The 20320-nt window shown below is 44.2% G+C and overlaps 1 protein-coding gene across 1 annotated transcript in view; it reads left to right on the plus strand.

Moving 5' to 3' along the window:
- Window positions 1-1107: 1107 nt before the first annotated feature.
- The window catches only part of MORC2 (MORC family CW-type zinc finger 2), a gene marked incomplete at its 5' end in the record, with an annotated part of 50670 nt that continues 31457 nt past the window's right edge, over window positions 1108-20320 (plus strand). The window contains 9 exons of the mRNA XM_082325475.1: window positions 1108-1175; window positions 6531-6584; window positions 8117-8151; window positions 9134-9202; window positions 15230-15320; window positions 16875-16983; window positions 18295-18454; window positions 18536-18647; window positions 20086-20211. Of these exons, the coding sequence (XP_082181601.1) occupies window positions 1108-1175; window positions 6531-6584; window positions 8117-8151; window positions 9134-9202; window positions 15230-15320; window positions 16875-16983; window positions 18295-18454; window positions 18536-18647; window positions 20086-20211 (824 nt within the window). The remainder of the gene's footprint in view (window positions 1176-6530; window positions 6585-8116; window positions 8152-9133; window positions 9203-15229; window positions 15321-16874; window positions 16984-18294; window positions 18455-18535; window positions 18648-20085; window positions 20212-20320) is intronic.

Consider the following 20320-nt stretch of genomic DNA (forward strand, 5'->3'; position numbering starts at 1 on the left):
AAGAATATTTCTGGTTTTGTACACCCTCTCTTTAACATGTACAGGCACATTCATCCGCTTCTCCTTAATGACTTCCCAGAGCCTTCACCAACTGTACGTGCTGCCAGCTGCAGGAACCACGCAGCCGTTGAAGTCCACACACTCTCTCGTAGGCCAGAGGCCGACAGTCTCCCAACGGATTTCAGCGGCGGGGTCTCTCCATCCAGCTGCGTCCCTCCGATGGAGCCGCGGCCCTTGCACACGGCGCCCAGAGCCGTTCCCGCAACTCCGGGGGACGGGGAAGCTTCTCCCGCTGCGCCCCCGCGCCCAAGATTTACCGTCAGCTGGACCCGCCGAGCCCCGCTCGCCGCAGCCGCCTCCCCCGTCCGAGTGGCGCCGGGCCGGGCGGCGCAGGGCCAGGCCCCGGTGCCCGCCCTGGTCCCCGCTAGCCCCTGCGGCGGTCGGGCCCCACCGTTCCGGCGGGGTTTCCTCAGGACGCGCGGGCTGGACGCTGCTCCCGCTACCAGGCGGCCCTCCCGGCGCAGCTCGCTCTCCCCTCCCGCCCGCCCTTGGGGAGGCCGCCGCAGCTGCTCCCGCTCCCGCAGCGCTGAGGCGCTCGGCTCCGGGCGGGGCGGGCCGGAAGCCCAGGGAAGGGGGGGGGGGCGGTCCTGGGGGGGGTCTCGTGGGCGGCCGCGGGGCCTCCGCGCGCTGTAGCGCGGTTGGTGTGGTGCCTGCGCGCACCGCACTCACCCGCTCCCACCCGCCTCTCATCGGCCCAGCGCGCCAGTCACGCGGCCGTAGAGAAGCCGCAGCGGCCCGCGCCATGGCTCTCCCGTCACGTGCCGCGGCCCGCCCAATGGCCGGTGAGCGGTTCGGCCACGCCCCGCCGGGCGGGGGTGGCTGGGGGCTGCGGCGGGGCGCGATCGGGATCGCGGCGGAGACAAAGCGGGGCCGGTGGGCAGGCGGGGCGCCCGGCCCGGCAGGAGCGGCCGCAGCCGCGGCCTGGCGGGGGCCCCGCGCGCGGCGCTGGCCTCCCGGGGGGGGCAGTGACCGGCGGCGGGCGGGGAGGCCTCGAGGCGCGCGGGGCCGCCGGCGCACGCGGAGCGCGGCCCGGGCCCCGTCGCCGCCATGGCCTTGGCCAATTACAGCAGCCTGAACCGGGCCCAGCTCACCTTCGAGTACCTGCACACGAACTCGTGAGTACCGGGCCGCGCCGCGACGGGCCGCGGCCGCCGGGTAGGGCTGCGGCGGGGCGGTGCTGTGGCCCGCGCCCCCCGGGGCGACCCCTCTGTGCCCGCGGCAGCGGCCGCGGCGCCTGGGGCGGCAGGTGAGTACGGGTGCGCCCGGCCGAGGCCGCGCCGGCCTGGCGGGGTAGAGCCGCCCCCCGCGGCCCCAGCGCCCTGGCCCGCACGTCCTGCGCGCCTCGTGGGCTCCTACCGGCTCCGGAGGCCGGACACGCCCGGGCGGGGCTGTCGTGCTGTGGGCGGGCCTGCGGTTTATAGACTATAACGGTACGTGGAGAGGACAGGCCTCTGGGGGGGGCTCGCAGAAGGAGGCGGGTGTAGCCGCTAGCTCAGCCGTAGCCTTACGGCCACACCCCTCTGGAAAGGCATGCGCTCGCCGTAGCGGCTGTCATCCCTCCATGGCATCTCATTTCATTCGTGCCTGAATATTTTGTGCAGGTGTATTTCAAGCAGGAATATGACATTCTTCTTCTGATCAGCTTTTTGAAGCTGCTGTGGCTTTTGCATGTCACTGATGAATCCCCCAAAATAAAATCTTCTGAGAAGAGGCAAAGTTCTTTAAAATGGCTTACTTCTGAGTTCGTCTAGAAAATGGGAAGCGCCACCAGGAAACAGTGCTTAGCAGGGTTAAGCACCCATCTGAGGCCTGCATATTGCACATAAGCCTTGCAGTGCCATGTACAGAAGAGTTTAAAGAAAGTGTTCGTTCTGGCTGAACTGCCCTGGAAGAACAATATGAATCACACTTGGCATGTGTTCGTTTTGATCAGCTGGTCACCGGCGTAAGATTATCTCCTAACGTTTTGTGGAAGAGTTGACTCTTATGTTACCATCAACAGAAGAAGAAATAAAGCGCAGGCTTATCTTCTCACTTCCCCTTTTCAACGTGTGAAGGACCACCGTGGTCTGCAGCAGTCTAAAGACTTCTGATGCATGCAAATGCGGGTGATGATTTCAAAGTAGATCTGACTGGTTTTGTTGGTAACACAAGATATGTCTGCAAGAGCAACTAAGATGAATCTCACTTACATGTGCTAAGAGCATTATGATCCATTTCTTTTCAGGATCGGGAAAGTAATGGGTTTTGCACAGTAGAAGAAACCTAGTAACAGCCTGGTGTCACCCTTGGGTCCATGTCCTGTGGCTTCACTCTCTGGCTTGGCTGGTAGTGTTTGCATGTGGAGTGAACAGTCTGGTGTCTGAAGACGATGGATGATACTGAGTCACGTTCCTGATGCTGTTGCTGATTTGTGAAATTCTCATGTCCAGCTGCAGAAAACAAACATTTTTATGGATTTGAAGATGGTATGGCAGAGCTCTGCGAGCAGCTTATATTTGCTTGCGGAACACCAGAACTCTGGCCACCTTCATAAGAAGATAATGTCTGTGCTGCAGAAGAGGCTGATGTGTTGCTGCTCTGAAGTATTAAATATTAAAACTACTTCATGTTGCCACCATACTTTCTGTTCTGCTTATGCTGCTGGTCTACTTCTGGTGTGCTACATATCTGCAATGTATAACTTCATTACAAAATTGTTAGGAGGACCTGGATGCTAGTGTGTATGAATAAGCCAAAGCCAGGGCTTTTTGTCCATCATGAGCAAAGAGCCTTTTGAGATTATGGGGATCAGTGTATAAGCCAAATGCTTCCCTAAGAATGGGAATGGAAACGATAGAAGTAATTTTTAAAAGCAAAAAACCCCCCAAACCAACCCATGACAAATAAACCACCCCTGCTCCCCCAAGAAAAAAATGAGGGGGGGGGGAGGGAACAAACCACAACCACCAACTAAACCCAAAACCAACCCAAGAACAGCATAGGGCTTTTGATAATGGAGCTGTCCTGACTGTGCCCCCTCCCAGCTTGTGCATCTCCAGCTTTCTCAGTCTGTAAAGCATGAGAAGCTGAAAAGTCCTTGGCTTAGTGTAAGCGCTACTTAGCAACAACTAAAACATCTGTGTGTTATCAACATTACTCTCATACTAAATCCAAAACACAGCACTATACCAGCTACTAGGAAGAAAATTAACTCTATCACAGCCAAAACCAGGATAATGTGAAAATTACCCATGCGTTGTTTTTATGACTTCCCAGAGCCACCTGCTTGCCTTCACGTTGGTTTTCCTTAAAAATTAAATGCTGCTACTTTAAGATACTTCTAAAGCTGTTCATTGAGATGATCACAAAAACACACCTGAGCCCAACCAACTTGTTTTTGCATATTTTGAATATTTGTAATGCAAAATTGAAGGAGTTTGTTAAAAGTTGAACAGCTGACATTGTCTTCTAACAGTAGGTAGGATTTAGCTTGTGATTGAACTTGAGGTTTTTTCTGTAACTAGAATTGTCCTGTTGAATACAACTGGAGTGGAAGAAGGTCCCTCAAATAGAAAGACTTCAAAATGACTGAATGGTGGACTTGAGGAATACTAGTAATAACAGACCAACAACATCTACCCACGCCCCAAGCTCTACCATTTCTTCTTGTGTATGTTTTCTGTTCTGGCCTGAAATGGAATGCAGTACTAAGGTGATAGCTCTTGTTCCTGATGCAGATGCCAAACTTGAACATTGTCCCAGATGCAGCCTCCTTCAGAACAAATATGAAGTCTTATGTCTTTCATCAGTAATTAGGTCCTTGTCACTATGCAGGATCAGGAGTCCAGCCAGGTTCAAACAGGGTGGTCCTCTAAGAACTGCTCACAAAATGAGCTTTTCTTCCCTTAGGACGTTACTCCAAATGGTTGTTTGTAGAGGTGTTTGAAATCAGTCATGTTCTACAGAGTCATCTGACTTGATCTTTTGTAGCCCAAATTTCAATAAATTGGTAGCATTGTTCTGTTCCTTGGCAAGCCTGCACTCCTGCATGGAGCTGTCTCGAATGAAAGTTGGAAGTTGTAGGAAGGTGCAAGGCAGTCTACTTCCGCCAAGATGAGTTGTCACTGAGACTACAGATTTTGATAACACTTCCTCCCCTTCCATGTGTCACTTTATCCATTGTATGACCAGTAATAGTTGTATTTCAAGTGCTCTGGCTGATGGGGGTTACTGTTGCCTCTGATGATGCCCATCTATCTCACGCTTAAGTGTTTCCAGGTTATGTGGAAGTTCTGATAGACTTCATTTTCCCAACAGCTTGCCTTGTGTTTTTTAAACTTATGTTGCAAGTAAAAGAATCCCAAGATTTTTTTTGGAGGTGGGGGAAAATTGTCACCAGTTGATAATGGTGGATGTTAAGTATTTCAGGCACTTTTGACCGTAAGGCAAGACCATGGTTTTTGTTAAAGCTGAGTTGATTGAATAAGGCCAAAGCACTTCATGTGACTTTAATTAGATATTGACAAGATAAGTGTAAGTGTTGAGATTAATATACTGAACAGAAGGTACTTATAGTGTGTATAAATTTTTGTTAGTGATAAATAGCTGGAGTGGATTTCACTTGCTTGTAGCAAGGTTTTACTTTGCCTGTGTCAGCACAAGAGGTTCCAGTTTTGGTAGATGTTCAAGTTGAGTATGGTGTCAGGCTATGTGGAAATCATGTTTTCTCTTGCTTCTTATCACCTACAGCTACATTTTCAACTATTTTGTTCCAATGTCTTTCTTTGGAAATCCCTATTTATATGTTATGTGCACCTTTACCTTAGTTTGAGGCATTCTTTAAATTGTAGAGTAAAAACTGCTAACGAAGCATAGTTACGAGTGCCAAAGCATCCATTTGCATATGGGTTTTTCCTGACATAGGTTACTTTCTAAATAAACTTCTGGGATGTTGATTTGTGGACCCAAGTAGGTGATCATAAACTCAAGGGAGCACTTGAAATCTGTGCACAGGAAATCCTGCTCAAAGGAAAGAGCACCAGGTTTGAGCTTCTGTGGAAGTTTTCTGATTGGGAAGATGGTCTTCAAAACACTGTTCTGTTCTGTCTCTTGTCTCTGTGTGGGCAAGTGGGAGCTTGCAGAGATGGAAATCTCCATTCTCATGGTTCTAGTGATAACTTTGAAAGCTGATGTGTTTTACCTCTGATTGGAGATGCATTGATGAGTTAGGTGTCATGACATTGAAGATAGATATGAAAGTTCATTTTGTGATTATTAGTGTTATGGACAGCTATATATTTTTGTGTGGGAAGTACCTATGTATCTGTTCTTTGAAAGCTGAAAATACGAATAAGTATCATTTTCTGTTTCGTCACTTGTTGGCCTTTTTGTGTAATAGTGAAAGAAGGTTGTATGTGAAGAGGTTTCATGTGAACTGAAACATTTTGATAAAAACAGTTTCTGAGGACTCAGTCTCTTCATCGAATATCCTGGAGGAGGAACAAATTCCAGCAACTGTTTCTCCAGGTCTTATAGCTGCTGTTAATATTGAGGCTGATGTGGCTCATCTACATTTGAAATAATTGTTAGATTTTGAAGGTAGGTCACCAAGTTGGGCGTTCAGTGGAGATAGTATGTTAATTATAGAATCATAGAATCGTTAAGGTTGGAAAAGACCTTTAAGATCATCAAGTCCAACCGTTAACCTAGCACTGCCAAAATGTTGGCAGACAATGTATTGTAATGATTTTATTAGCTCTTCAAGGTTTTCTCACCATGTGTCTTCTTTCAAGGTTGAGGCACGTAACTAATGGCTTTCAAATGGGTGCTGCTTCTAAAAGGTGGCAGTTAAGAGACTGGAAACTAAACGTGGCTTTTGAGATTGTACTGAAGTGGCACCTGGCTAGATAATTTGAGTGTTGAGTTTGGAAGGTGATGTGGTACAGGGGTGGCAGAAGACTGTCTTTCTCTGAATTAGGAGCAGTTGCAGCTATTGGGAGTCTCCCAGGATCTGGAAGCTTCCTCCTGTCAGAAATAACTTCTGCAAAGTGAATATGTGCTTGGGGGAGACAGACTTTATGCATAATCCTCATCTGTCTATGTTTTACATACAGGCAGCGTTTAGTTGCCATGAAGAGATCTGTCAACATGGTGAATAATTCAGAATTTGTATGAATTATTGACTGGTTCATAGGCAGGTTCATTAGGTCAATAATTTTCTCTGTTGTGTCTGTTGACCATGCCATGTTTTTTAGACCATAGTGAGCAGCAGTTTGTTGAATCAGATTCTCCCCGGGGCAGCCTGTCTGCTGTGTGTCTGCCTCTGGTAGACAGTAAAACACTCGTTTCTAGTCTCCTGTTAGTGGCAGATGTTAGTATTGTAGACATGCAATTGAATTTGTTTAAAATGTGGTTGAGATTCTTGTTTATTTAAAGGTCTCTTTTTTTAAGCGTCAGTGTAACCCTGCTGATTCTGTGTTTCGTTGCAGAACTACCCATGAGTTCTTGTTTGGTGCCCTTGCTGAACTTGTAGATAATGCCAGGTATGTACCTGAGAGTGCCTAATTCCCAAGGTAAATTCGGTTAAGATTTAACCAGCCTGTCTATTTGTTGATCTTGAGCAATTTTCACTTCTAGTAGACTTCACAAAAAATACAAAATAGAAGACTTTACTGTAGTTTAGTGTGAATATTTCCCTTGGTCCTCTTATACTGCCACGTCTATGCCCTTAAGAAAAAAAAAAAAAAGTATTATTCCTGAAAAGGTAAGTTTGAATGAATCATAGAAGAAGTCAGATTGGAAGGGAAGTAGATTTAAGGAATAAATAAGTCTGCCTTTTTGTTTAAAGAAATTGGTAAAATAATAATTACTGGAGCTGGGACTTCTAAGATACTTAGATAATCCTTGACTTTTAGTATAGAGCATGGTGCCAGGATGAAAATGAAATGAGAAGTGGGATGCTGAAAAATAGAGCAAGAACCATTAGAGCAATTGTGCCACTTCAGAGGAGACTTGGTATTTGGAAATTGCAGGTTTGAGGCCACATTTCTCATGTTTGCGTTTGGGAATCCAGGCTATAGCTGCATCCCAAGCCTTGCATACTTATCTCTAGAGCTTCACAAAATATTCTGATGTGGCATTATGGAAATATTTTGAGATCATTTTCTATCAAGCATGAATTGTCACACTATGCAGTTCGTAATGTAAGGAGCTGAAACTGGAAGATTTCTGTGTAGGAAAAATTCTGTGTGGGGAATCAGCCGTGCGCGCGCACTGTTGCTGTTTTCACTTTTGCTACAACATAGTTAAATGTAGTGTCTTTGAGATTAATGGGTGGTTTTCTCTTCAACCTCTTGGTTCCTCTGGCAAAAGACAGGTTGGCCTTCTGGGAAGGAGGTAGCTGTACTTGGCTGGATATACAAAGACAAGACAAAGTGACTTTGGCATTTGCAAAATAGGGTTTTATTATAGCACTACAATTGCACTCTTCTTATCAGCAAACCAAGGGTACCTGATGGTCTACATGGAAAAAAAAAATTAAAATCGGTTTTGAGAAGAGGGCAGTAGTACTGTATATGCTACTTTTTCAAATACAGAGGAGGACGCACAGTGTATGAAGGGCTTTACTTAAATGATTTTGCAATGACACAGTTTCCTATGACAACCTTGAATGTATTTGGATGGAGTTTTATGTAGAATTACTACACTTTTTATATACAGCTCGACAGAAAAAATGTAGGTATTGTTTGTTTCATACAGGAGGGAGCTCCCAAGTGTGTGCTTATTTGATGCCCCCCCCCCCCCCCATATGACTTTTGTTAAAAAGCCAGTGATACTCACTGTAACTAGGTTTAGCTGTGTGGCAGCAATGTCTTGTGCTGGAGTTTGGATTCAACTAGGCAAAAAGTAGAACAATGTGTCTTTTAACTCATCTGTTAGTGTTGACTGTGGGGCCTTTGTGGACTTTGTGGACTCTGTGCAGCCAGTTCGTTTTGGAAATTATTGCATGTGCCTGGATTTTATTTTCATTTCTGTTTGACATTTGAATATTGATTGTGTTTTTATTGCTTTGTAGAGATGCAGATGCCACGAGAATAGACATTTATACTGGTAAGTCACTCCTGCTGTTTCCTTACGTGTCACCAGTTAAGTCAGTAATTAACTTGGATTTAAGCTGCAAATGTGTGTTGTACCTGGTAGAATAAGAGTGAGGGTGTTTATGCCCAATACTGTGTAGAGTTTAGGGCCCCTCACTACAGGAAAGACATTGAGGTGTTGGAGCACGTCCAAGGAAGAGCAACAAAGCTGGTGAAGGGTCTGGAGAACAAGTCTTTTATGAGGAGCAGCTGAGGGAACTGAGGTTGTTTAGCCTGGAGAAAAGGAGGCTCAGGGGAGACCTTTGCTCTCTCCAACTACCTGAAAGGAGGTCGTAATGAGGTGGGTATCAGTCTCTTTTCCCAAGTAACAAGTGGTAGGATAAGCGGAAATGGCCTCAAGTTGCAACATGGAAGGTTTAGATTGGATATTAGGAAAAATGTCTTCAGTGAAGGGGTTATCAAGCATTGCAACAGGCTGCCCAGGGAAGTGGTTGAGTCACCATCTATACGTATTTAAGAGACATGTAGATGTGGTGCTTAGGGACATGGTTTACTGATGGACTTGGCAGTGTTAGGTTTATGGTTGGACTCAATGATCTTAAGGATCTCTTCCAACCTAAATAATTCTGTGATTCTACTGTTTGTCCTGTGCTCCAGTGCCTGTTGTCTTTCAAAAAGTAGTACCTTTACACGTAACTTGGGCAAGCACTTAGATCAGCCTTCAGCTGAGGTCAGGTAAAGTGAGTAACTGTTTATACCAGATGCTTAAGAAACCTGCTTTTACAATATACCCTTGTAGCATATATTTACATACAGTTTAAAGTGCAGAAGAAGTTCTTAGTAATTCTGTAACGAAAAATCTCATGCTCTTTCTTACAGCTTAGCTATATTGGGGTTGTGAAAGTCCTGTTTCTTGTGTTACTTCTGTCATGAACACTGATTCCATTTTATGGAACTTTTGCTTGTGGGAGTAGTGAATAACTGTTCTCTTGTAGAGCGACGGGAAGACCTACGAGGCGGATTCATACTGTGTTTTTTGGATGATGGAACGGGAATGGATTCAAGTAAGTGACAGGAAGTTACACTTGCATTTTCAAGCTGAGGTTTCATGTTACGGCTTAAGCTGAATTAACAGCTTGGTTATGTTGAAAGGGGCATGTTCCATGCCTGGATATGTGTTCCTGCCTCTGCACTGGCTCTTTCGCACTGTATCATATGTCAAACTATTCACCTCTTCAGTTGCAGAAAACTAATCTGGCCAAAAGAAAATTGTTTTGCTGCATTATAGAGTTGAGTCAGCCTGGCCTGTGGTTTTCCAGCACACCAAAGTTGGCCTTGGGGCTGGAGGGAGAATAGTGTAGCCAGAAAAAAGAACAAGCACAAGCTTTGATGGGCATAAGCCTTTTCCCCAGTAGAGGCTGCCAAGCTGTTAGTGGATCTCAGTTCTAATAAGAAAGTGTGCCATGGCAGAAATGGAAAGCTTAGCTTTGAAAGCATTTTGCCATTGTTTCATCATTGGCATTGTGATTGAGATCAATACTTGACAATTAGGAGTATGAGAAAAATGTAACAAAGGTACTTCTGCCTCGTCGTAAGAATTGATGTGAATCAGTGTTGTATCTAGCGGGAGCAAAGCCTTCTTGCTTTGCTTTAGCATCAGTGAACAGTGCTGTCAACCCATACCATCTTCTTTGTGTCTTGAAGACAGGTAAATCCTCCTGTGAGGAGCTCTCTGCTGGCAGAAAAGTTGGGCTAAATTGGAAGGTTTTGGAGAAGGCAGGGGAGATGGGTAGATAAGCATCGACTAACATTTTTGTTCTGATCCCTTAGTACTTTAAGATTCTCTTGTGATATGAAGTGTTTAGTTCCATTTATTAGTGCTTATAAAAGTACATTAACATCTTTGATATGCAGATTTGTGACCTGCATGAAGGAATTTAGTTTGAAGTCTAGATACCTTCTGTGCATTCTCTGGAATACAGTTAAGGATGCTAAACAGGTCTTCTGAGAGTACTTTTCTGTCACCCATGGAATTGAAGCAAGCAATTAAGCCCCATCCATAAAACAAGTTCAGAGACTTAACTGTAGCCTTTTCACAAGCCTTTGGATCAGGGAGAAGAAATACAACCTTTTCTGCATGTCTTGAAAATTATTTGTCTCTGGATTGAGAGTAGAAGGTGACAAATATCTGTTCTAATGCCGCAGAGTCTAATAGCAGCTTTTACACTGTTTTTGCTCCTGTATTGCTGATTTTGTGACAAAGTGGGATTTAAGTATTGGCTAAGGTGTGTTTGTCAAATGACTCCTACTACAATTGCATTCAGAACTTGCTGCATTGGCTCTCTTAAAGATCACACTGGATTGTGTGGTCTGAAGATCAAAATACATTTGTACTCAAGCTGCAAGCATCTTATGCTGTAGAGTCATAAGTTATCAAAAGATCTGAGGATTCAGTGATGCCACAGCACAGATATTTTCTAAAAAAGCATTGTGTCCCACAGGGAGATATTAGGATAATAGTACTGGCCGAGAAGTTTGGCTTTTTCATAAGGGACTAAATAGGAGTCAATTAGAAAACCAAGCAATAGATCTCATGCAGCACATCTTAGGTTGGGATTTCCCATATCGTCAATGGCATCACTACTGAGGATACTTAGGCTTGAGAATTTTACCTACTGCTTGGACTCTGAAGGTGCTACATCAATTTCATGAATCAAAATGTAGGTTCAATGATTCAGTGAATCAACTTGTAGGTTGAAAAAGTATAACTAATTTAGGAAGTTATCTGTAATTGTATTCTGAAAGGATTGAAGAAAATAAGTCTTTAACTTGCATTTTAGAATCGTAGAGCCATGGAACAGCCCAGGTTGGAAGGGACCTCAAAGATCATCTGGTCCAACCTTTCGTGGGAAAGGACGCCTAGATGAGATGATTTAGCACCCTGTCCCATCACGTCTTGAAAACCTGCAGCTATGGGGACTCCGCCACATCCCTGGGGAGGTTGTTCCAGTGATTGATTGTTCTCACTCTAAAATAATTCTTTCTTATATTGAGATGAAACTTCTAGTGCAACTTGTACCCGTTGCCCCTTGTGTTTTCCATGTGGCTCCTCGCGAAGAGAGAGCCGCCATCCTTTAATTACTGGAATACTGTGATGAGATTCCCCCTGAGGCCTCTCTTCTCCAGGAAGAAGAGACCTAGCTCCTTCAGTCTTTTCTCATAGGGCAGGTTCTCTAGCCCTTTGATCATCATCTCCTTTGGACCCTGTCCAGTCTGTCCGTGTCTTTCTTGAATTGAGGAGACCAGAACTGGAGACAGTACTCCAGGTGTGGCCTGAGAAGCACTGAGTGGAGTGGGATGATCATATCTCTGTCTCTGTAGTAATGCCCCTGTGGATGCAGCCCAGGATCCCATTTGCCTTTGTTGCTGCAGCAGCGCACTGCTGACTTATGTTCAGCTTGTTGTCCACCAGGACCCCCAGGTCCCTTTCAGCAAGGCTGCTCCCCAGCCACACAGATCCCAGCCTGTACTGGGCTCTTTGGTTATTTCATCCCAGGTGCAGGACCTTGCCCTTTGCTTGAACTTCATACAATTCTTGCTTGTCCACTCTTCCAGCCTGTCCGAGTCTCTCTCTAAAATGGCTCTCCCTTCTGATGTGTCCAGCTCACCACCATCAGCAAACCTGGGGAGGGTGCTTTCAATCCCATCATCCAGATCCCTTATGAAGGTGTTGAACAGCATGGGGCACAGCATCAATCCCTAGGGGACCCCACTTGTCACTCTGGCTGCGAGCCAGAGTAAAAACCATTTTGATGATCACCCTCTGAGCGCAACCTGTGAGCCAGTTCCCTACCCGTCTTGCATACCACCCATCCAGTCTGTGTCTTGACAGTTTGTCCAGGAGAAGGTTGTGGGAAACTGTCCAACTCTTTGCTGAAGTCCAGCTAAACAACATCCACTGCTCTCCCCATGTGGGCAGAAAGTGCTGCCTTGTAGGTGACCAGGTCAGGCGTGACTTACCTTTGGTAAATCTGTGCTGGCTTATACCAGTCACCTGCTTCATTTGGCTTGTAATACTTTTTAAGAGGACTTGTTCCATTGCTTCCCCAGGGATTGAAGTAAATATATCAGTTCTTGCTCCTTTAAACTGTATTTTTGAAGTTTGGAAGCTCAAAAGAGCTTTTGTTTTACTGGATGCAGTTAATTAAGTACTAATGTCTTGGTTACTTTATTAGACCTTTTATTTTTAAAATACTGTTTATCCAAGGCTCACAACAGTGAGGAATGATGTTTAAATCTAACTGAGATTCTAGCACTTATTTTTAAGTGTGTGTATATGCTTTTGTGTGTAGGCAGTGACACTCACAGGACCACTCTCAGGGGGAGGGGTCTACATATTTCTCAGGGGAAAATGTCTCTTTAACCTTGTAGCACATTGATGTTTCCTCTTAAGTTAACAGATTTTTGAAATAAATCACAGGAACGTATATCAAACTGATTTGTCAATCACTAGCTGTGTTCAGCCATTTCCCTCAGGTGGCTGAGTGTCTTGTGTTCGTTATGGTGATGAAAGACCTCCCCTGTTGTCTGTCCCAGGGAAGGCTTGACTGGAGGTAATCTTGGTTTAGGCTGATTGCCCCCAAGTAGTAAATTAGATACTTTGGGTCTGGGATATTTTTTGAGGATGCTGTCGAGTCCACTGCAAGTACTCTACCTAACGTGAATATAGCAGATGAATTTATGGAGAAGGGAGGAAGGATAATTTTCTGTGCTCAGATTGGAACCTTGTTTAGTGTATTCTCAACAGGCGAACTTGGAAATAGGAGAGGATTCTCCTCAAAGGGTGAAGCCAGGTCTAACTTCAGTGGCTGCCTTGTGATCCATAGCAGGGGAGCAGGCAGCTGCCTGCAGGGATGTCAGTGGTGTGTTGTGTGTCAGCCAGCATGTGTGCTGTGACAGCCTGTATGTTGTTCAGGAGGATGCTCCGTTGCTGTCCTGGAGGACCAACGGTCAAGAACTAAACAGCTCTGGCCCCCAATTCTTCATCCCAGGCGTCCGATATTTCTTATTAGGAAACTTTATCTCTGCCCTTGATTCCTTTTCTTGGGCTCTGAAGATCAGTCTGCCATCTTGAGCAAATTCCTTCGGATCGTTTTTTCTCGTCTGTTTGGCATAGATCACATCACCCTCCTTTTTGTTGCCAAGGAGTTTGGTTTTTTTTAAATCCGGTAACTCTGAGACACAACAAAACAAAAACTGTGTGACTAAAATAGCCTTAAGTGAAACTCCCTCTGGAGCCTTAACTCAAAAAGCTGGGAAAAAAATCATCTGTACCTTGATTCTTGCGAGGAGGTAAAGATTAAATCTCTCCCAATGACAGCAAGCCTGAAGTAGAGAGAGATGCTCCCTTGCTCCTGAGTAGTCCCCTCTGCTTGGCATCATCTTCGTCCCTCTGCCCAGAAAGAAGTGTCTTTATAGAGTGGTTTTGGACATCCGACATTGAGTGATAAACCATACGGTCACCTTTTCTGAGAGAGGAAATGCTTCAGACAGTTACTCTTTAACCCTTTTCAGGCTTTGCAAAGTTTTCTTAAAAATAGTTGTTGATACAACTCTTTGTATAGCAAAAAGGTTCCAGTAGCCTTCTCTTCTCTAGAATATCCTCTATCCCCTTTTCTGACCAGGCTTTAAAACTGACACAGTAATAGTAATAGTAATAATAATGTTGTCATCATCATCAATATCCTTACCCAGATCTCAAATACAAGATAATCTAACGTTTTCTTTGTTTGGCTAGAGAATACTATTCTGAATACTAGCTGAAGGAAAAGAAGAGGTACTTTCATCCAGTCAAAAGTTGGTTTTGAAATAGTTGTGGACCTCCATTATAAACATACTGAATTGAAGCAGCAAGGTGCTTGCACAGTTGTTCCTCTGTATTTTCGCCTGGTAATTTCTGGCTTTAAATCTGAATGTCATTTCAATGGAAAATGACATTCTCACACCCAGCTCAGTGATTTCGTGTTAGACCAATGGTGTTAGTACTAAACATCTTATTGTAAATACTCACTGTCAGTACTAGTGGACCTGGGTAGGTCTCCTGTACGCTTAAATCCAGCTTGTCCACGGGCTCAGCCTCCACATAGCTGGGTGGCGGGGTGAGCGATGTCCCGTGCTCCCTCACAGCTTGTGTATGCATTTGAGGGCTGTAATTGTTGTTAGCCTTCCTGTTAAGGCACTTCGTGTTCCTTGTCTCTGGAATTGCGTTTCATTTCTCCCAGTAAACTCTGTGGTGAAATGATTGCTATCTCTTGGGGGAAGGGAGAGGAATTGTTCTGTCCTACAGATGATGTTAAAAGGCTTTATCCCTTGAACAATAGAAAGGCTTGAACTAAAAATGACAGACCCTCTCAGCTGTAAAGCCATCACATCCTTTCATTTTGTCCCATGCTAATAAAATACTCCATTAATTGCTGTGGTACTTGCTAGTACTGCCTTTTCACCCATAGCTGTCCTGCTGTCAGTAGTCCAGCAATCTGCTGTGAAAATTAGCTTTTGTCTTACTAGTGCATTAATTAATCATAGTATTCAGTTCAACACCATGAAGAAAAAATATTCATCCTGAATTCAAGACCTTTCTTTATAGTACTAACTTATGCTCTAGTGCCAGTGATTTAAAGTCTGTGGTGTCAGCAGTACATGCAGTACAGCAGAGCTACGGTGTCCCAGGGTATGTTTTGGTTTATGAGCATATTGATAATTGTGGTGGACACAACAGATCATCTTGTGGACATTTTTTTGTAAAAAGAAACGTCTTCGTGCAGTTCAGATGGGGCACTGGGCCAGTCTGAAACTCTTTTTGTCACCATAATGGCATCTGTGCAAAGCTTTTGATAATGTAAATGCCATTGAGCAATGTGTATCTTACAGGGCTGTATGGTAGATCTTCAGGATGAGACTTTGGCTTGGGCTTCTGGCCTCTTCCATGCTATAGTTTTTCTGTGCTACTTACAGCGGTGAATAAGTTTATCTAAAAGGGGGGTGTGTGTGTATTAAAATAAACTTTTTTTGTTCCCTGTCTCTCATTCCAGATGAAGCCGCCAGTGTTATTCAATTTGGTAAATCAGCCAAGCGATCACCTGAGTCAACTCAAATTGGGCAGTATGGGAACGGCTTGAAATCGTAGGTATAACAAAAGCCATCCTCCTGAGATGATGGAGGTTAGAGTTGAGATAGTAAATGTATTTTTTGCTTGGAGGTGTATATCTTTTCTCCCAGGAAAAAAAAAAAAGCAGACAAAATCTAAATAAAGACACCATGGTTTGGTAGACAGCTCTATGAACATCTGTTGTAGCTCTTCAGTGGCAAAGAAGTCTGTACAAAGCTGATAACAGTGTTTTGCCATTATGTTTGCATGATGCAGGGGATACAGATCAGAGCTGGGAAAAAAAAATGAAAGAGCAGGAAACAAAACCTTAATATGCCTGTGGCAGACAGATAGTAAAATTGGAGCAAAATAGTGCTGCACCTCTCACTAGGAAAGTTGTCTATTGCAAGTCAGATGGACTTAAACCTTTTCTTTTTTCTTAAATCAAACAAATGCATGGAGAAGGGGAATGATGGAAGGAATGAGAGGAGGAGTGGGATTAAGTGGCAGAGGAACAGAGGCGGGAAGGAAATCTTACTGGTTGGAGGGGATTTTGCTAGAAAGGTGTTTGTGGTGTCTTTGGGGAAGTTAGAGGGCTATTATGGCTTACCCTGATCGACTCTGCTGCTTTACACTGTTCCATGTGGCTTGATTATTTATGTGCATCCTACTGGGGAAATCTGTGGGACTCTCTAATCCAGGGGGAAAGAAAGAAAGGGGATGTAAGGGATCTTGAGATACTGTTGATCCAGCTGCAGTGCAGGACAGATCCCAAATCCTGCCTGTGCACTTCCAGGACAGATCTCTGTCCTGTTCTTAACCTTGAGCAAGAGGCATACTATATTACAGCTGAGAAATGCTGACTGAAGCCTAAACATGCGAAAGGTGAGCTTTGGTATCTCATTAAGCTAATCTAAAGAGAACTGAACTGACAGAACGCTAATCCTTCTTTTGATGCAATGTTAATTTTTCTCTGTTAAGGTTTTTTGGACGAGTTGGGTAATAGGGTAAAAGAGAAGATGGGGAAGGCACTATAGGGGATAGGAGAGTGGGGAGGAAGATGGGACTGTCCCTTTTCATGACAACTAGCTGCTAAGTTGCATTAGCTGAAGTGTCAGTGAATCCTTTGAGTTAGACATTAGGAAATATATTGTCTCCCAGAAAATTGTCTGTTGCTATTCATTCTGCGTACAGCGAAATGAAGTGTGCATTCACTTTCTCACTTACCTTTCTGCTCGTATATTTGAAGGTTATTGTCACAGCTCACCTTAGTCATCCTTTTTATATTTAAAAAAAAAAATTTTTTTTTTTTAAACTTTCTACATAGTAAGAGCCTGGAAAGCCACGTTATACTTCTGCAGCTTTCAGTTGTGACTAGTGTTAAATGTTTTGAAACATTATGAAAATGTCCGCATTGAGATGCCTTTTGAAAGGAATGAGATGTTTAGAGAGAAATGGTAGTTGCTGTTTAAGCCCTTCGTATGCCTTACCTGGTTTTGGCATCTCATAATTGAACATAATGGGAAGAAAACTCAGTCTAGAAAGTGTTGTGCATCAGGTGTAATATGCAGCCTGAAATTTGTCTCCAGGGGTTCCATGCGGATTGGGAAGGATTTTATCCTGTTCACAAAGAAAGACAATACCATGACTTGCCTCCTCTTGTCACGAACATTCCATGAGGAAGAAGGCATCGATGAGGTTTGCATGTACTTTGTTGTAATGAACTAACATGATGAATGCTGTCTCATCTGAACTTCCCCAGCTCTCACAGAAGAGTCTCTGTCGGTGTTGGTTGCCACTCTGGTTGGATCAGTGTACGGTTTTCTCTTGGTGATACACTTGTAGGGGTTCTGCAAAGTCATCAAAGATTTTTTTCCTTTTGGTTTTAATTCCATTTGAGAGGTCTCTCTAAACTACAGCAAGTTTGAAGGGCTTGTTTCAGTCACTTAAAGTTGCTTATGCTGAATTCAAGACATGCCCAGACTTCTTGCGTTTTCCTTTTCCCGCAAAATTTGAGTTTGAGATGTATTTAAATTTATTACTCTGATTTGATTTTCTGTAGAGAATTAAAGGTGTGATTGAAGTTGCTACCTGCAGGTCATAAACTCCAGATATGTCTCTTCTTTTGGATCTTCTTTTTTTTTAAATAAAAAATCAGTGTGGTTCTACCTATTGAAAACTTGTATATCTTATTCAATTCAGGCATTGTTGTTCTGAATCCAGACTCTTAACATGGGAGTATTTTTGTGCTCAAGCACAACTATTTTCCAGGCAAGGCCGATAATGTAAAGTTTTAAATTTGCACTGGGATAATATCTAAGAAAACATTTTCTATTGTGATAGTGAAGGAGGCTCTACAAAGAAGCTGTTAAGGGAACAGTGCTTGCTAGTGGCCAGCTGATGGCTGAAGCAAGTTGGGAACAGTGATGTAGTTCCCACAGCGGCGCTGGAGCCAGAAATTTTGGCTTGACCTGAATTCTAAAGTGAGGATGGGATTCGCTGTCTTTAATAGGCAGCTGCAGTCTACAATTCTATCTGTGTTTTTGTTCTAAATGGCAGATGACACCAATAACCTTGCTGGAATCCTATGAAAATAATGAAGAGTGAGATTGGGATAGATATGAGTGAAGGATGTTTGAGTTCAAGAGAGAAGTTAAGCACAAAAGTTGACATTTTTAAAGAAGCAAAGTTTGGGTGGTTTTTTAGTGTTATGAAAGCTGCTACAAGAGGAGGGGAAAAAAGGCATTGAGTGTGTGAGTAGCCAGTACCATACAGGTTACTTGGGAATGGTTTGGTCTAAGACTAGATATTGTACAAAGGCAACTCAGGAGCTGGCAAAGAGGGGTCCTTGAGCATTTGACAGATGTGCAAACGACTGAAAAGCTAGGAAGGACTCTTGCAGTGACTTAGGGGGCTGTTGGAAGGGGTAAGTCACTCAGCCGTGATCTGCAGAAGAGGCTGACTGGAGTGGGTGAGCCTGAGTCACTCTTGGTACGATACAATTTGCAGGTCATTGTTCCCCTGCCCACCTGGAATGCACGAAGCCGGGAGCCTGTGACTGACAACATGGAGAAGTTTGCTATTGAGACAGAGCTAATTTACAAGTATTCCCCTTTCAAATCAGAACAGGAAGTGATGGAGCAGTTTAATAAGATCCATGGTGAGAAAGGTACGTATGGACGGTGCCGGTCATGGGCAAAGTATTTGGGGTTTCGCTGGGATTCACCTGATCAGCTTGTTACTTGCTCAGGCACCCTGGTGATCATCTTTAACCTCAAACTAATGGATAATGGAGAGCCAGAGCTGGATGTGACTTCTGACCCCCGAGACATTCAGATGGCAGAAACACCCCCAGAGGGAACGTAAGTTCTGGGTGTTACAGGCCCTTGGGCTCTGATCAAATTACGTGTAGGGTTTGGCTATAGACTATGTGCATGTGATGTTTAGAAACTTCTCTTTCTATGGTGAATTGGAGAATTTAGAAGATCTTTAGTTTGTTCTTTAGCAGTTTGGAGTTTGTGTGTAAATGGCCCGCAGGTGTTATGGTTGTGTGTTTGGTGTGAATGCCTGCATTTGCTTGTCTCAGCTTAGTCAAAGCAGCAAACTCGGTGCTCTTCTTTAGGCATTTTAAAACCAAGGAGCCCTAAGCTATAGGTTTAATTTTCTACACTCATCAAAGATGTTTTCGTCAGAATGACAGCTGGTCGTGAGTCTGTGCTGCTCTCAAACTGATATTCAGTTTCGTTATTAAATGAACTCTGGCAAAACATGATGCGCTGCACAGGTCAGCCGCCACGAGTGAATGGTACATGTGGGTGCAGGTTGGGGCGTATGACCACGTCTTTCTGGGAGCAGGGACAGCTCCTGGACTTCCCTGCAGAGGAAGAAGAAGTATATGCTCAAAGGGCAGCTGGAGGAACAGAGGGCCCTGTTCAGGGAGAGCTGAGTGTTTGCTGAGTTGTTCACTTGTAGCCTGAAAAGGGAAAACTGAGCTGGACTGAGCCAAATGCTTCATTAAATCCCAGAGTTTCTATGGGCACACCTAGCTAGCTTTACCCTTTTTATGAGATTACACACTTCTTCCCTGAAGTGCTTGAATTTCCTGTAGAAACAGTTTCAAACACTGTAAACCTAGCTATTTCTATATGTGTTAGCTTGATGTTATTGACTACACAGGTGCAGCAAACTCCCTGGGGACCTCCAGGGATATAATATGCTTCTCAGTTTCTTTAATACCTGCTGGTAAGCTTTCATGATTACCACTGATCACTGGAAGGAGCTGCTTCTTCTTCCTGACCTTATGATAACACTTCTGTGTGATCAGTGCAATTTCTGTCAGAGCATACTCCTGACTAACCGAAGGGTAAGAGAAAGGACTAGCAAGTGAGGCACACACTTAGTGTTAAATGGTCCAGTTTATAAGTTTGACCTTTATTATCCAGCTGTATTCTAAACATCCTTTTCATACTACAGTAATATAGGCATCAGTGTTTTGTAACAGTATTTAAAATGTACAGCTCAATAGAAAATCTCTGTAGAAGACATAGGTAGAAAAAAATTAAAAGAAAAGCCTCACTTAATGTAGCTGCATATTAATATTCTATTAAAATAGAAAGGCCTTTTCTTTTACCTAGCTTTCTTGCTGAAGGTTGTCTGTTTGGCATGTTTTGAAGTAGATGGCTATGATCTGAGACGGCAACAGTTGCAGTTGCAGGAGGTGTGAATCCTGCCATAGGTGCTTAGAATACAAGGAAATGCTGAAGAAACTGCTCAGTCTCTGTAAGCATCCCTCTCTTGCAGAAAGCCTGAGCGCCGCTCCTTCCGTGCCTATGCTGCTGTGCTTTATATTGATCCCAGAATGAGGATCTTCATAAATGGACACAAAGTACAAACCAAACGACTTTCATGCTGCCTGTACAAGCCAAGGTAAGCGTTGGACCCAAAGTCTGCAGACATGTGGGACCTTTTGGAGTTTCCTTACAGAAGAGGTTTAGCATTTTGGTCTCCAGGTGTATCCTGCATAATTCCATGTTAA

The sequence above is a fragment of the Platalea leucorodia genome (genome assembly GCF_965183815.1).
Source record: "Platalea leucorodia genome assembly, chromosome: 12".
Taxonomy (NCBI): Eukaryota; Metazoa; Chordata; class Aves; order Pelecaniformes; family Threskiornithidae; genus Platalea; species Platalea leucorodia.